Raw genomic sequence first — 15,938 nt, 5'->3', positions numbered from 1 at the left:
GGTCCGTGAGAATATCAACTGGGTGCAAAATCTGTGACGTAACTATCAGTGCTATTGTTGCATGCTCTTGCTTGTCGTGTATCGACCATCCACCCAGCATATATATTCACACATCGTCCTCCCCGATATCTATATTCATGGTGAGAACTACTGATGACAGGACAACATAGTTTCGATACTCCCGACAACTCAGATGTTGGACAAGCTGAGCCTCATCACTCTACCTCTGGTAGCAAGCCCAACAACACTCCGGCCGTCGGGCCACTCAACAAAGATTTCATTGCCTGGTTAGGCCCTTTCGTACCACTACATTTGTGGAGTCCCCTGAGGTTAACAAGAAAACTGAAGTTCAAAGGAATCGTTGGAATGCACAATTATCCCAAGTTCCAAGGTATATATATTTCTATCTGTTTGACTTGATAGCGCTGACAACTCTCCATTGTAGCATATGATGTGGCTGCCGAGTTCCCTGACTGGCATCCATCTAGTGATGATCCGGTGGCAAAAAAAGACAAAGGTACGTCATCACCGGATTAACTTACTGCACCAACTGAGGTTGACTCACAGAATATGAGCTATGTTTTAATGGCAACGATGATAAAATAACAAGCATGCTGGCCGGTATTTGCTGCTTTGTAGGCGATGCCAGCCTTTCTAATCTACATTTCAAGACATATATGCTGGAGACTTGATGAGATCAAAATGCGTAGCCGGCCCAGCAACCACTCCATCAGGAGAGCCATCTAACACAACAAGCACCTCTGAAACTCCTTCCGATTCAGCCGCCACGGATGTCACGTCGCACTACAATGTCGCACCGGCATTCGCATCAGAGGAAGACATGTATGACTGCGGATGGTGCGATCCTGTCACTGCTGAAATCAAAGAAAATCCTCATGACTGCGGATGGCGGGATGGGCCCTCCGAGACAAACATCGACCAAGGCTGGGATCATTCCACGGAAAACCCGCATGATTGCAGATGGGAAGATGCTGTCGTCGCCAAAAGCATGGGGATACTGATGAATATTTATGGACCGGTGAGATCTCTCCAGAAGCTGCGAATGCGTTGGATGGGGAAGATCCCTATGACTGCGGCTGGGATGACGTCATGGATACCAACATGTGGGTATCGACGGGAGGTAAGCCGTCGGTTGTGGTTACCGGATGGAAGGACCTTTGAATAAACGCCCACCGCAGGGAGCGATCCTCGTGTTTGTAGATTGGTGAAACTGATGAGCATCGAGCCAACTACTACAATGCAACCTGGTGTGATGGATACGACACCCACTGATGCAGAAGCAGAGGCAGGTAAGTGATTCAGATGGATTATCTTCTCGCCGATGCATTAGATTGCACAGCCTGTCCCCCTGGTCCATGTAAACAACATGAACTCAATGTGCCATGCTGTTAGCCAGCTGAAGTCGAAGAGGCACGGCAGCGGTGAGGTGTGGTCATTTGGTAACAGTTTATGACTTACATGTCTGGCAGTTGACCGATTCGTAAGCACCATAGTGGTAGCATCTGCCGGAGACATCTGGAACTATGTCCCGGCAACAACGTCAACATCCAACAGTAGTCATTATGGAGCCGTTGAAAACGCAAGAGACAGGGTGACCGAACTCGGGGACGATGTTGCTAACATTCATGGTTTACTCAATATCCACCGCAATATCATGGATGCAGTAGAACTCATGATTGCGCGACATGAGCATTGCCGGCCAACCGAGTAGATATGTTGCCAGCTGCCTGATATTGCCGGAAAGTCCCAAAGATAGAGCAATGAGTTCATAGTTGCAGGGGTTGTCAAAACTTGTAAACGGTACAATTATATCTCCAGCATTGATAATGGTTTCAGATCGGTAGTACATCATAAATACAAGATATATGGAACATAAATGAGAGCACACTATTGGGGCTGGTACCTAGCAAAATCAGCCTGATTGTAGTGCACATATTCAGTACGTGGGGTTCGAGTATAGTTATGCACGCTATCACGCATAAACCAGACCCAAATGATTTTATCCCCCTCACACACCTGGACACCGTGCCTCACAAGCCGGCCGGAGTAGCTCACCATTACTCCTGGATTATATATCAAGTCGATCCCCAAGTTTGTTAACTGCATGACTGCGCGATCATAACATCCTGTGCACGTCAGAATATCTAACCCCTCCGGAGGGCATTTCGGATCTCGATGGTTCGGCGATTGTCTGTTGCACATGACCGCCGCACCGGTGTACACAGATGCCCAGTTTTGGAGCATTCGGGACATCTGATGAAGCCCCTGAGGTGCTGCCCAATGGCCGAGTTGAACTTGAGTGGCGATCGAAGCTTGGTATAATTGCGGATGCATCACATGCAGGGCTGCCGATGCTACCAGCCCCGGACGCTGCATATCTGTTATCACAGATATATTCATATCGCTCTTCAGAGAAGAAGACACTTCTGGCATAAAACCCTCATCCGGATTCAAAGGTGGTTGGCTGTACCGCTGTTCTACGTCAGATGTGCAATAGACCTCATCATCAGATTCACCTCATGGCCTTGCTGAAACCAGCAAGGCGATATATTGATGCATCCGGGGATCAGACCTGGCTCTCCCACGGGGTAAAAGTTGGAATGGTGGGTTCTCCAATTGCTTGCATTTCGTATGGATGTGCGTCCGTGGGTGATGCTCTTCTTAAGTAAGTCGCCCATTCTGATGGTGGCGACATACATATCGCGCTGGGTTACACCCATCAACATCATCGGCAACACATTTGCAATCGTCCGCTCACCTGCAATGACCAGTTGAGCGCGCCCGGCAGATACCATAAAATAATCCAGTATCCGGCGTCAATCACAACGGAAGGTCGATCCAATAATATATGCTCTGTGGGGGGGAACTTGGCTAACAATTCTTCTTCGTGTGCATCGTTTAATCCTGATTCTCGTTTGGCCAACGCCTCGTTGTACCTAATGAGGTCAATATCCAATTTGACTGCATGTATTAGAGTTTGCGCATCACGAAAATTGTCCACTTACTAGGGTGCTGATATGCTTCCGCTAGTACAAATGCCAACTGGTTGCATGCGAGCATCGTTTCCGGGTCAAGTTCCGGAGGAGCAGGTACAAGCGATCTACCTCCGACATAGGCAGCAAACTGCTGTTCTACCCATTCGCTCGCCATGTGAACGGCCTTCAATGCCCAATCTTGCGGAATTAGAGGTGTCAGAGGATCGAGGTCAAGGGCAGCAACATCTTCATGATAATATGAGCAGTTGTTTTGGGATGCCATGGTGTGGAGAAAGGGACATTGTTTAAATAAACACTGCGCCTTTAAGTCACCAGCAAGCAATTTCATGATGTAATTGCACTGGGCTCACACGAGTATGTTAACGTCAAATATGACACATATTATCATTGTTGTGCAACCGGACTTGTCTGAAAGGACATTCGCACCCGGTGAGCTGGACAACAGTGGCAAACTGTTTACATTCACATATGCAGCCATACTGAGTACAATGAAGCTTCATCAGCCGGCAAAGGGATCTGATTTAGGAAAAGTTTCTCAGGAAGGGGACATGCCGATCCGGCCATTGATGTAATCACCTTCTAACACTGACACTGCTGCATGAGATGCTGCCATTGCCTTGTAGACCTCGTCCAACGGCCCCTCTAATCGGTTCATTGCATTTACTGCGATCCCGGTGGCTTCAAGTTTTGTCACAAGAACTTTGCTGAGTTCAAATCCGAGCCTGGCAACTTCTGTCCGGAGAACATGCAATTGTTGAAGGAGCGGATCTCGGCTCACTGGATGGGCAATGGGTTCCGGGACCAATTGAGTTAAGCCAGGCTGTCAGGAAGGATCATCATCGGCGACAAACATCTCAACCATGTTTCTCACCCGCTGGGAAAAATGGGCATTCACAAGTTCTTTTATCTCCGCTACCAACAACCGGATGGGCATTCACATGGGGTTGTGATGGAAATCATACTTCCACCAGTGGTGATGATAGTGCGGTACAACTCAGTATTTGTACAATCTATCATATAACAAGTCATGCGGGCAGGCCTGAAATTTGGCGAAGAGTTTCTGGTAATCGTTGGATTCTGTTTGGAATGTTGTGATAAGTACAAGGACCTTGCTCAGGTAGCTTGGCAGGCTGGTATTGATGTTCATAGCCGCGCAAAGGCTGATGAAGGGAATGACGAAGCGCTATAAGCTCCCGATTGGCTGAGTTTTCCAAATAGCATCAACAAACACTCGCCTCTGCCTCCCAGACAAGATGCTTGACAAATGAATACTGATACGAACACGATTGCTCGGTGTCTTCCAGTTGGAAGATATGGATGGTTGTGAATCTAGAGGTGGCATACTCAAATATCTTGGCTGCATCCCAAATGGAAAATGAGCTCGCGAGAGATTCAAAGATTGTGCAGTGGTGGTCAGCCATAGCTGGGAGCAACGAGGGTGGAAATGCCTGAAAGATGACAGTCAAAGTCCGCCATATAGTCGGAGTTTTAAAGGGCATTGCGGGCATAAAGGACCCCGAGATATGGTCAATCACTGGCAGACATTGTTGTTACCAGCTGCAGATACATTAAAAAGTGTATTGTGCATGATATAATCTTCGGTAAACTAATGACACAGAACGGGAAGAATTTACGTGATTGTATGGAATATCAGATTTGCCTTCATGAAGCTTGCTTGTGCATGTTTACCAAGTTCATGATACATGTGAGCTTGCCTGATCGCATAAGACCTGTGACCTGCCGATGATATATCTACCTCGGCTTTAATCCTTGACAACCATGTGCTGGCTTTCTTCAAGAAAAATTGCAAAGACCATCCCATCTCATGTGTGACTAGGAGTTGTTCTTCCGCCCACCGGTCGCGGATTGCCTTTGTGCGGAGCCAATGGACCCTATAAACTATTATCGGTCAGCGCTGGCTCCGAGAGATTGCTGGATCGGAACTGACACTCGTCCATCCAATCATTGTTAACAGAATCCCCTTGTATATCGAGAGACCAGAACCAGGGCAGTGTGAAATTTCGTTGTCCCTGGGCACCTGGATTGGCAACAGCAGCAGTAGCTTTGAGATGGCATTTCTCAATCCGGAGATATTTCTCCAGTAGGCCATGAGCTTGAAGGTTCCCGAGTTGCGTTCGGCACTTCGTATAAATCATTGTATTGAGTCTGATGACTCTTTCTACAGAATGAACCTGAGTCCATGCCCTGGTTGACTTGGCTTGAGATTTCGCTGGACAGACTGTGGTCCGGAAAAGCACAGCCTTATCTGCTAGAAGCACTCTAATAGTTTGGAGCGTGTCGTTTGCTTGCCCTTCTCGAAGTGCAATCTCCTGTCCCACCAGGTTATCTCCGGCTAAGTCAGCACACCATTCTATACTGATGTTGGACGGAAGAGGTATCACAACATGTTCAGGTCGGAAAAGATTACACCAAACATTGTTGCTAACACTACGTTCAGAATCTGTGCCATCACCGAAATGTCCCTCTTCGTCGGAATTGTCAAGAAAATCCAACTTCATATCCATTATATCATTGTCAACGTCGAAGCCCTTGCCCAGATGACTGACCGCCACGAGGGTGAATTCATCTATCCAGTTTTGGAGTTTTGTCCGGCGCCTCCCTATGTCCAATTTCTGCGTTTCGGTAGGGTGTCTTCCCAACTTCCGGACATCCATGGCGAGAGCTATTTGCATCTCTTCTATTGTGATACCGGACGCAATCCATGTAGCCGTGCCACATTGCGCATTCCCGATGGCACGTCCCTGGCTAGAGGACAGTAATACCAGCTCTTGCTGTTTCCGTGTTGGTGCTGCTTCTCTTTGATCTCGTGCATCGGATGGAAGAATGCTTGGCTCACCTTTTCGTAGCTGCACCTCCAACACATGCATAGCCGATGGGTCCCCATTCCGACGCTGTTGAGCTTCCTGATATTGCGCTTCCCATTGTGCTACTTTTATAGCATCGGCAGTCTCGTTCAGCTTTTCAAACGCGGCGCTACTTTCCGCCACCCCCTTTGCTGCTTTGCGGTACTTCCGACATAGAAATCCACCTACACCATGTCAGTAGTACACTTGGGGGAGATGCAGGCGCGCAACTCATCCTGATCATCTTCATGAAATTAGAATCATTCATCTGGTAATCGAGACATTCCTGCCGATGTGGAGTAGACATCCCTCTTGCGGACGGTGATATGATGTTTAGCGGAGCCCATAAGGTCTCCATAATTTCTCCATCAATCCTGGCAGCTCCTGTGATGAAGCTTGACGCGTAATGAACATAGCACTTATCCTGATGCCCATGAACATGCCACAGACCTATTCCGGGCACGATTTCCATGTCGGTCGGAATGCTCAGATGCGGATTGTCATGGACCCGCCGCCGGAAATACTTCATGTACTGGCAATTAATGTTGTAGAATGTCAAAGTGCGAGTAAGCCCATTAGTGTTGTAACTTAATGCATGGCTGTCATATCCCGCGTTCCGGACCCGGACCTATCACACTCATCATTTCCGGATTTCCGGATCCGGCCGACTTCTATGTATCGTCCAGATCCGACCCGCGTCTAACTTCCGCGCCTTATCCCTTTGGTATTTCCCTTATCAGTTAGTACGCTTTATTTTCTGTTCCTTATTCATTTCCGTCTTCATTTTACTAAGTTCCGATAGACTAGTGATAGTCGTCCCATATGTTTTCTTCATAGCTTTACATAGCTTCGCACTGCACTTACTGTTCTCCGTTATGTCCTCAGTAGTATATAAACCCCTGTACAATCTCTGTAGTTTTTTCAGTTCGAATATCATCTTAGACTCTGCTCATTCTCTCCTCCGTCCGACTTGAGTTTCTCTCTCGTCGACCTCCGCTCGTCTTAGGATTGACTCCTATAGACTTATCACCTCCGCCTCTACCTTTGGTAGTCCTCCGCTGTTTCCTTTCTAGTTCGGACTTCATCCGGATTAGTCTTATCTCTTGTTCCCGAACGTCCGCCGGAATTCCCGCGCATCGGACATCGCCCGATGCCCTCCGGACATCGTCCGGTAACCTTCGGACATCGTTCAACAGCCTTCGGAAGTTAGGGGCACGTACTCGGGTAAGGGGCGCAGTGCACGAGCTGAAGCCAAGCCCTTCAGATCCGACCCTTGAGCACGTTCTTAACAATGGCATAAAGTGTAGTCCATATTCATATGCCTCAAGACTGGTGTCACTAATTGGTTAACGACTGGACTTGGGAAGACTTACCGTTCACCCTTTTGAAAATCAACAATAGAGTGAGGTACGAAGCAGCCGTGTCGAGCGCATGCGCAACCGCCAATACCGGTCGCTTCCAATTTATGTCGGGACATGTTTGCCTGATTCACCGCACGATGATTGTTGCATTCCGACATTTGTATGACCTCTTTGGCATTGGTGAGATGAGACTGGTATGCTTGTCTTGTCACCATGAAGCAACGGCCATCGGTAAGCCAAACTTCATCCTCTGGGTGAGTGGGATGTAAGTGTTCAACCTTGAAGTTCCCGTCCATAACCAGCGATCTAGCATAGATCCAATCCGGGTGATTACCATCACATTCAGTGGGTTGTGGGACATTTACACTGGGCTGCAGACAGGCCGGGCAGAATAGAGCTAGTTTGCCCAGATTTGGTTGCCGGCTCTTGTGCCCGAACCCGTTCCATTTCAGAAATTTGAGCTGACGCCATTGTCTCCCGACCCTCATTCATTCTCTGTACCGATCCTAATAGGGAGTTTGTTTCAATTTGCCTTCCCCTTTCTGTATATGTGACCCACCGGTACCAAATGCGGGAATACACTTGATGTCATGCGACGGAGTTTGCTGTAGTAATTCATCACGGAAGTTCCACATTCCAAATTGTCTAGAAGGAAACTGTTTAGCACAGGGAACGTGAACACTGTCTTCAGTCTGGTAAATAATGCCGGAAACATGCCGAGCTCAAATAGCTGCTTGTCGGGGGTCCGGGAATTTGGACATTTACAAAACCTAATCATCACAGAATGGACTCCGGACTCGTCAACAACCGTCATGCATTCTTTTTTGTGCAGAAAGGGCAACTCGGTTATGGGTGAGCAATCATCGGAAGCGTTGTATATGGGCTCGTCAGTATCTTCCCACTGGTAAATGTCATCAAGAACTGGACAAGGACATCCCCCATGGCCCAAATGAATTTCCAGATCTATCTTGGCCAATGATACATCTTCAAAGAAGTCGCCGTTCCATTTACTGATTTTGTGGAAAGGTAATCGCCTGTGTTCATTTCTGCAGCACTTTGCGCAAAAGATCGGCTCTCCGAGACAGCCATGACATCGATATACGACTGAATGTGCCCCACACAAACAGCAAAATTTGTCCTCCAGCGGTGCCTCCCGCTCCAGCAGGAGACGGAGGTAATCATTTGGGCCCTAGGAGGATAGTTAGCTAGAAGTGTATGAATAACAATGACATGCACCTTTGTCTTCTTCCTTCCTGACCGCATGTTGATCGCCCCAAATGCACCATAATCAAAGCACTGTGCATTATCGAAACTGAAGTCCGGCGAGTGTGGCAGTAATGTATCAGATCGCTGTTTTGCTGGAGACTTCTGTGGTGACGATTGTGCTGATTTGCTTGGCTCAGCGCGTTTCACCGCACACCATCTGCCTTTCCGCCCCCGGGTGGTCTGTCTTGCTTTCCATTCAACTAACTGCACCGCGCCCCGGGGAGGCAATACCCTTGCCCTTGATTTGCCCATGGTGCTGGATGAATTGGTTTGCAAAACCTGGACAGCAGAATTATGAGAGCAAACCCCTCTCTGATTGAAAAGCCGAAATGAAGGTGAGCAAATCATCACATGACATTTACAAACACTTAGGCAGGCAAGCACGCACTCACATTTCTGTTTGTTACCCTTATCTGTCCATTATGTCTGACTCTCATTCTGACTCTGATTCTGAGTCCAGTAAGCAGCCCCAGCTCAATGAAGATGAGGTTAAGGTCCTACGGTCTTACCTTGAGCAATGGGACACAGCTGAACCATCAGAGCGCAAGAAGATCACGAAGGCAGCCTCAACTGAGGCCCGGACAAAAGCACCGGTCATGTCAATTAGACTTCTCAAAGAACGAAAAGTGGTGGGTCTCCTGTTTTTAGCTACTTATGAATAGACCGGATAACACTATTCAGGCATACGAGACTTGGTTCAGGAATCATGGATTGAAAAGGAAGCCGAAGAAACCCCCTATCAAGATTGGGCAAAAATGGACTGAAAGGAGCGTGATCGACACACTCCAGAAGAAGGAGCTGCTCAAAAAACTCCAAGATGAAACTGGTGCGAAGCCGGGCACGAAAGACATGATCAATCATTATACCAACCAGCTGAATGAGCTTATGGCATCTCTTTCTCCAGAGGAGCTAGAAGAAGCCAAAGAAACAGCTCATGCTTGGAACAATCAGGGCGTTCCCGCCAAGGTTGAGGCGGACATTGCGAGAAAGAAAGGCGATGATATGATTCATCACTTCGCATCCGAGATGTGGAACTGGGCCGGAATGAGGGTATTTGTGGTGTCTGCCTGGAAAAATGTGGAGGGTAAAATCAATGTGTCTGGGTGAGTGAGCATATATCCGTATTTTATAAAATATTCAAGTCATCGGAAGACATGACTACAACAATGAATATGGCGGTGGTGAGTCTTTCATGAAGACCCACAAATGGGATGTAAACCTGCCAGAATGGGATTCATTCGCAGAGAATGTATTCGGTGAGCCTGTCGAATGCCCTTCCGCGAAGTTCAACCTCATGAAAGCCAGATGGTAACGTCGAGGATGATGCTGGTTCGCGGAAGAAGGGTCGACAGGATAACACCTACATCCTGGACATCAGCGATAGCGGATATCCTATTCTGCCCGTGTGCGATTCGATGGATCTGGATACTAATAAAGCAGTCATCAGAGCATTTTTGACTTGGCATTACCGTATGTCCATGTCCTGCAGAGGTGCCAGACTCTCTAACAAATGATCAGGGAGGTGTTGCGGAGACCAGAAGGCTTCTGTTCCGTGGAAATACGTGATACTGAGGCACACCGAAATCATTCCGGCAGAATGTCTTCCTGTGGCATTCAATCTCGCCGAGCCATCAAAATTGAGACAGGTTCACGCTACAGAACTCCTACAGTTCTGGTACAACCGACAAGAGGATGGCGAGGAGCACATATTAGATTTTATTGGATGGTGGGACAATGATAAGCAGGATATGGTGGCGGCGGCTAATGATGCTGCAAGACCGACCAAACCCGCTACCAAAGTCAAGAAGCCATCCGGGTTGACGGCAAGGAAGGCATCACAAAATGTTCCGGAGAGAGCATCATCCGGAAAAACCAAATCCAATGAGGCCACCAAGAAGGTTTCCGTTACCAAGCGACATCACAAAGGGAATAAGCGGATCATCGAACCCTCCGACGACGAGTCCGATGATCTCACAACTGTGAGCGAGCAAGACACTGACCAGTCCAATGACTCGGATGACGGTCATCGCCGGCAAGGCAATAAATTGAAAAAGGAAATCTGCCATGCCAGATCGATCTCTAGCAGTGATTCTGTTGTTGAGGTAGAGAGGCACATCCCAGAGCAGGTCGGGGTGTCTGCAGATGATGGAAGAAGGCTTCAGAGCTTTAAACGGAATGTTGGGAGTATCACTAAAACCAATGCCACGTCGGAAAACAAGTCATCCGAAAAGCACGATCCCGCCAGCGGTATGAAACGTGTGGTTCCGGTGCACCGTCGTATCGGGCCGGCATCACGGGTGGCGGATGGAATATCTGGTAATGCTGACAAGAGGGAGTTGCCCACAAATCCACCCAAAAAGACTCACCATGGTAGGGCAACTAAGCAACAAGCCGAAGAAGATATTGAGAGGTTGCCTTCCAAGAAATCCAGGCATCCGGATGCAGGTCAAGCTGAAATGGCAACAAATCCACCCCAAAGGAACGACCGTGGTAGGGCAACGAAGAGGCGAGCCAAAGATGATATTGAGGGGTTGCCTTCCAAGAAATCAAGACATCCGGGCGCAGGTCAAGCTGAAACAGCATCTCAAGTGCCGGTTCGGGTCGCGCGGAAGAAGAGGCAACCGCTCATTCAAGAAGACGTGGAGGGTTCCCCATCCAAGCGCACCAGGAGCAAGACCTCTCAGCAACCTTCGGACAAGCGATGCCGGAAGCCAAACAGCAGATATCTCAAGGACTATGTGAAGGCTTGATCATAGAGTATCGGAAGTGATTGGGAGGGCCGTGTTACACAGCCCTGATTTTTGAAGGTCTACCCCGTGAGGAGATTTGGACATTGTTAATACTGTTTGTCTTGTTTCATAATAACACTCTAAGGAACATTGGGTGTAGCTAATCTACCACCATCATGATACCCGATATCCTCCCCTTGCTCAAGCCTGCAAATCATGGCATCTAAAGGATCCATAAGCCATCACTGAATGTTCAGCAGACGATGAATGTTAACAACATCACAACCAAGGTTGGTGACTTCGTTCCTTGCGTTTGCATAAGCTCCAAATAGTCCGCGGTTGAGCATGAATGTGCACGCTGGTTCCGGATTCCGGACGAGGCCAGCGGTGTGCGCAACTATGCCCTGAATGTGTGCATCGACTGTTGTCTTGTCAGTTTAAGATTGCGGGCGGATGTTTGAAACCTACGGTCGCTATTTCCGATACTATTCAGCCGTCGCATGGCACGTCGCATGGATTCGCCCGCCTGTTGGAACACATTGTGCGGAGATGCCGGGCGGCCAGGCGGAGCAGCAGCTGTTATATAGCCGAGATTAGCGATATGTATTGAACACAGGGACTGACTTACATCCGTTACTGCGGGAACTCGTTAAGGAAATGAGGTCAGGTTCATTCGAAGATGTTAGGCTAATCACATCCGGCATTGTCTTGTAGAGCGATTTGCCATGCACCTCATTTGTTCCATCCCATCCGCAGTCATAGTCATGTGATCGGATTCCAACCTTTTGACGTCCACCCGATCTTGGCATGCAAGCTCGTGAACATCGTAGGCGGGCGCATCCGTATGGGACAGGCATTCCCATCCACAGTCATATGGATCGTCTGGGCCCTCCGAGAAGAAGGTCTTGTTGTCCTGCACGTCCTCCCACCCACAGTCATACAGATCTTCTAGGCCCTCCGAGAGGAAGGCCTTGTCGTCCTGCGTGTCTTCCCACCCACAGTCATAAGGGTCTGCATTGCCCTCCTGGAGGAGTGTATTGATGTCCGGTATATCTGCCGGTCCGTTGGCATGCGGCGGATCCGGCAGGATCCACTCCTCATCACGCTCTTCTTCCCACCCGCAGTCATATGGGTCCTCTATAATGCTTAGAGCTCCTGTAATGGAATCATCCTCCCATCCACAGTCGTACGGATCGTCTACCTCTCTTGCCATCACGGAAGCCAATGCGGAGGTGTCGATCACTGCACCGTGCAATCCAGAGCCATAGCTATCATGCGCTACATTTGCCGTTCCCGTTGGTTCGCCTCCGGTATGCTGTAGTGCCCAAGATCCGGCGGTATCTGTTTGATGGCTAGCCCAGTCAGCCTGTTCCGTTTATGTTCATGTGGTACAAACCTTCCGTTGTGCCTTGATGTACTGTATTGTTATCTTCCGGTGTTTCCATAATTTGTCTGGTTCTGAATCCCGGGCGTCTAAGCAATTCCACAACGTACATATCTTCACCAATCATAAGACGGGACAGTGAATCCATTTGGAACTTCTCACCTGCTAGCATCATTATCACTTCATCAGAGTCGCCATTGAAACAGAGATCGTAACCTGGGACACAAGTTATTGTTGGTTGTATAAGTCCATCCGATCATCGCACGTACGTCTTTCCCTTCTTGCCGATGCATCATCCCCTCTTACATAGCCGTGTGGAAGCTCTGCAGCGAAGTTGTATGCTGCTAGGCATGCTCAATTCTCAAGTTGCCGGGTAGAGAACAAATTTTCTAAACCAGCTGCTTATGTTTGAATATGGGATAAGTGTCCAATCCGGCGATACCCCGGAACCTTGGCACCATTGCCGTATTCGGTGGAGTCCATGATTCCAAAGGCACGAAGGCACCCCACCAGTTAATTGGATCCTCTTCCAGTGCGCACTGTGTCGTAATCGGCCTGTCACCGGGTGTTGAGCTGTTGGATTCAACGTCAAGGTTGCCAGAGGTCGTATCAGCAGCATCTGAATATGCTGGACTAGCAAAACGGACTTGTCTACTAGTCATAGTTGTTTTGAGATGATGATGTCCAAGACAGATAGTGAAGAACCAAAGATATACTACGTGGACTACCGAACGTGGTAACCGAAATCATGGGACAATTGATCTGGGAACGGCTTCTATTATGTCATAATTACCGCGCTTCTATGTTGGCCACGCGTTCTTGCCGACACTATCATTTAAATCCACGCATTTACACAAAAACCTTCCATCATCTTTTTAACCACCACTATGACACCTTCCGAAGGCACGAACAATGCCCTGAATAACACGCTGGTGGAGGTGCAATCTCTTATCAAGCGATGCATGAAGCTAAAGGAAGGGGACACAACGGAAGCTCTAGCTTTGTCGGATGAGATTGCCAGACGCGTGGTTTGTGTTACAGCATTGCGCTGAAGCGAGTTTAAGACTGCTGACTAAATTTGTTACAGGCAAAAAATTTGAGAGAATATGGAGGAAGCGCAACGTCATTCTCTCCCCAATTACTGTCCTGTGCAGCTGTGGTACGTGATCATTCAAAGGGAGGTACCTTTGTATTGTTGCCCGATTGGACCACCGTCTCCGACGACGACCCACGCATCAAGGGTCACCCTCGGTTCCACAAGACCCATAATTACCGCGCTTCAACATCCACCGCGACAACCATGCCAGCCGACACACAACCCACTGCGCCGACGCAATCTCCAACTCAACTCGCCAACAAATCACTGGCCACCGATTCCAACCAATTGCCACCGTCTCCCGCGGTCCTGGACATCGCAGCACAGAAAACTGCAATGTCTCCATCGCCGACACCGGTAGAAGCACCATCGCTTCTACCTCCCGCAGCATTAGAACCTCAGACACCACCCTTGTCTATGGCGCGGGAATTTTTGGAACCGCTTACACCAATCCCGCCCTCATTCGCGACCAACAAAAACGACCTGTCTTCGGCAGGAAATATTGGGAAGGTGAACAAGGTGGCAGATGGGAATGTCGCCGGAGCGAGTGTTCCGACCAGGCCGGCGCCACGTTCGTTATCTCGGCATGCCGGTGCAAAGAGGAAGAAGAAGTTCATGTCGGATGAAGAGGACGACAAGGTGACCGGGACCATCCACGTTGCACGGAAGGTGATGACTGTGTTTGCTCTCGGTTCCATAGCTCATGTTTGGTTGCATAGCGCAAGGCAGTAGCATCCACGGTCACAGCAGTTGTGGGGCCGGTGGAGACACAATCATCCGACCACATGGATCGTGACTCTTTCTGGGATGCACGAACAAGGGTAGGTCTTTGACATCTCGTCAATCTCATATTCACACAATGTCTATCAGCCGGCCGCCTGGGGTCGTGATGCCACTGTTGCCACAGCGGCAGAGGTGAGTGAATGTAGTTTAAGGCGCTACCATTGTCACACCCGTTGGACAGCATTCCATTCGGTATCACTCTTGGCAATGCAACAAATGTGTGAAGTTAGATATGCCTTGCATTGTCCTCCCGGACAAGAAGGTCGGAAACATGAGGCTTGCGTGCAAAAATTGCGACGAGATGAAGATAACCTGTGCGATTGACAGCGTTGGTGTCCGGGAAAGGATGCAGGCGAAAACCAAAGCTGCCGAAGTGGCTGCGGGAATCCAACTGCGCTTCAAACACTCCAGAACAGATGCGCCCAAGTCACGAACAAGGACTAGAGCAAAGACGGCGCCCCGGAAGACACCAGCCCATCTGCGTCTGACCTCCCGGGGTGGTGCAACAATACATTCGCCAGATGGTAGGCTCATATGTCCTTGTAGTGCGAATTTTAATTGTGCTCTACCGATATAGAACTTGCATCAGACAGTGCGAAGGGGCAAACATCCGGTCATGCGGATACACAAGAGTGAGTTGTGCCTCGGTCGGTAAATGGACCAACTAAACCACCGGCACCGGTCAGAAAGCCTCAAGAATGCCGCGCAGTCCCGCCCGAACCATCCGGAAGAGACATTTTGCAAAGCATTCAGGACCTCAGCAAGTGATTTGATCTCCTTGCTACCACCGAGCGCGTGGATGCATTGGACTCTAGATTAGATGTGGTGGAGGAGATGTTGGACTGGAGGTTAACGTTGTTGGAACAGCGTTTTAATGCCTTGGATGCACACTGGAAGGCGTCGTCGTCGTCGCTCGGGCATTTATCCGTGGCCTTTCGGAACCACACTGACGATGTTGGTGTGCACCTCCCTCTTAGCAACATGCCAACACAGGCACCGGATTAGCGGGCGCATGCATGGCCGTCGTACCATGATATGCGGCTCAATCGCTCATGGAATCATTCTGCGGTAGTGGGTGCAGTTGGTGATGTCGGAATATCTGCATCTATTGTTCATCCTGCTAGAACTCCTGACGCTTCCCTTCCCGTGGTAGCTACTGCATCATCTCACATCTCCGGCAAAGAACGGCCCACTTCGGCGGGTGAATCTGCCTTGAAATAGGAAACTGCGTGAGGGCGTTTGATAATTGTAGCATAGCTATATTGATTTTTTTCACACTTGTCTTTCGCAATATGTTGGTTTGAGGAGTGAAACCTCGCATCTATGTATTTCATGGGCAAAACCACAAGGTATTTAATAAGATAGGCATCTCGGCAAAACATCAACCGGTATAGCACGCTTATGCGACACGGAGCAGAAATGTTATACAATCTCGAAT

At 48.9% G+C, this 15,938-nt stretch overlaps 8 protein-coding genes across 8 annotated transcripts; 3 read left to right on the top strand and 5 right to left on the bottom strand.

Annotated features, from left to right (window-relative positions):
• Nucleotides 1-153: 153 nt before the first annotated feature.
• On the top strand, nucleotides 154-1,732 carry HD556DRAFT_1310050 (uncharacterized protein; the record flags this gene model as incomplete). Its single annotated transcript, XM_041300361.1, has 6 exons — nucleotides 154-391; nucleotides 446-517; nucleotides 568-621; nucleotides 672-1,141; nucleotides 1,247-1,310; nucleotides 1,491-1,732. 6 exons carry the CDS (start codon nucleotides 154-156, stop codon nucleotides 1,730-1,732), a joined length of 1,140 nt encoding a protein of 379 aa, XP_041158052.1.
• A 176-nt stretch (nucleotides 1,733-1,908) lies between these two features.
• Nucleotides 1,909-3,279, bottom strand: HD556DRAFT_1445421 (uncharacterized protein; the record flags this gene model as incomplete). The annotated part of the gene is made up of 4 exons (XM_041306920.1): nucleotides 1,909-2,493; nucleotides 2,538-2,726; nucleotides 2,780-2,982; nucleotides 3,027-3,279. The coding sequence occupies 4 exons, from the start codon at nucleotides 3,277-3,279 to the stop codon at nucleotides 1,909-1,911; spliced, it is 1,230 nt and encodes a 409-aa protein (XP_041158051.1).
• A 1,571-nt stretch (nucleotides 3,280-4,850) lies between these two features.
• HD556DRAFT_1445420 (uncharacterized protein) lies at nucleotides 4,851-6,353 on the bottom strand (the record flags this gene model as incomplete). The annotated part of the gene is made up of 3 exons (XM_041306919.1): nucleotides 4,851-4,909; nucleotides 4,966-6,066; nucleotides 6,113-6,353. 3 exons carry the CDS (start codon nucleotides 6,351-6,353, stop codon nucleotides 4,851-4,853), a joined length of 1,401 nt encoding a protein of 466 aa, XP_041158050.1.
• An 897-nt stretch (nucleotides 6,354-7,250) lies between these two features.
• Nucleotides 7,251-8,056, bottom strand: HD556DRAFT_1433031 (uncharacterized protein; the record flags this gene model as incomplete). The annotated part of the gene is made up of 3 exons (XM_041305181.1): nucleotides 7,251-7,716; nucleotides 7,744-7,748; nucleotides 7,802-8,056. 3 exons carry the CDS (start codon nucleotides 8,054-8,056, stop codon nucleotides 7,251-7,253), a joined length of 726 nt encoding a protein of 241 aa, XP_041158049.1.
• A 108-nt stretch (nucleotides 8,057-8,164) lies between these two features.
• HD556DRAFT_1196308 (uncharacterized protein) lies at nucleotides 8,165-8,341 on the bottom strand (the record flags this gene model as incomplete). Its single annotated transcript, XM_041296284.1, has 1 exon — nucleotides 8,165-8,341. A coding segment is annotated over one exon (177 nt), but the record flags the coding sequence as incomplete, so codon positions are not given.
• A 589-nt stretch (nucleotides 8,342-8,930) lies between these two features.
• Nucleotides 8,931-11,258, top strand: HD556DRAFT_1310047 (uncharacterized protein; the record flags this gene model as incomplete). The annotated part of the gene is made up of 5 exons (XM_041300360.1): nucleotides 8,931-9,137; nucleotides 9,190-9,611; nucleotides 9,661-9,764; nucleotides 9,814-9,978; nucleotides 10,027-11,258. The coding sequence occupies 5 exons, from the start codon at nucleotides 8,931-8,933 to the stop codon at nucleotides 11,256-11,258; spliced, it is 2,130 nt and encodes a 709-aa protein (XP_041158047.1).
• Nucleotides 11,259-11,928: 670 nt separating this feature from the next.
• Nucleotides 11,929-13,283, bottom strand: HD556DRAFT_1310046 (uncharacterized protein; the record flags this gene model as incomplete). Its single annotated transcript, XM_041300359.1, has 5 exons — nucleotides 11,929-12,578; nucleotides 12,634-12,710; nucleotides 12,732-12,837; nucleotides 12,891-12,962; nucleotides 13,064-13,283. 5 exons carry the CDS (start codon nucleotides 13,281-13,283, stop codon nucleotides 11,929-11,931), a joined length of 1,125 nt encoding a protein of 374 aa, XP_041158046.1.
• Nucleotides 13,284-13,508: 225 nt separating this feature from the next.
• On the top strand, nucleotides 13,509-15,721 carry HD556DRAFT_1310045 (uncharacterized protein; the record flags this gene model as incomplete). The annotated part of the gene is made up of 8 exons (XM_041300358.1): nucleotides 13,509-13,649; nucleotides 13,709-14,386; nucleotides 14,437-14,538; nucleotides 14,588-14,632; nucleotides 14,682-15,024; nucleotides 15,078-15,132; nucleotides 15,316-15,458; nucleotides 15,573-15,721. The coding sequence occupies 8 exons, from the start codon at nucleotides 13,509-13,511 to the stop codon at nucleotides 15,719-15,721; spliced, it is 1,656 nt and encodes a 551-aa protein (XP_041158045.1).
• Nucleotides 15,722-15,938: the final 217 nt, after the last annotated feature.

Source organism: Suillus plorans (genome assembly GCF_016647745.1).
Source record: "Suillus plorans strain S12 chromosome Unknown HD556scaffold_44, whole genome shotgun sequence".
In the NCBI taxonomy this organism is placed as follows: Eukaryota; Fungi; Basidiomycota; class Agaricomycetes; order Boletales; family Suillaceae; genus Suillus; species Suillus plorans.
Note: the sequence above shows the minus strand (reverse complement) of the source record. Positions and strands in the feature narration are given on the sequence as shown.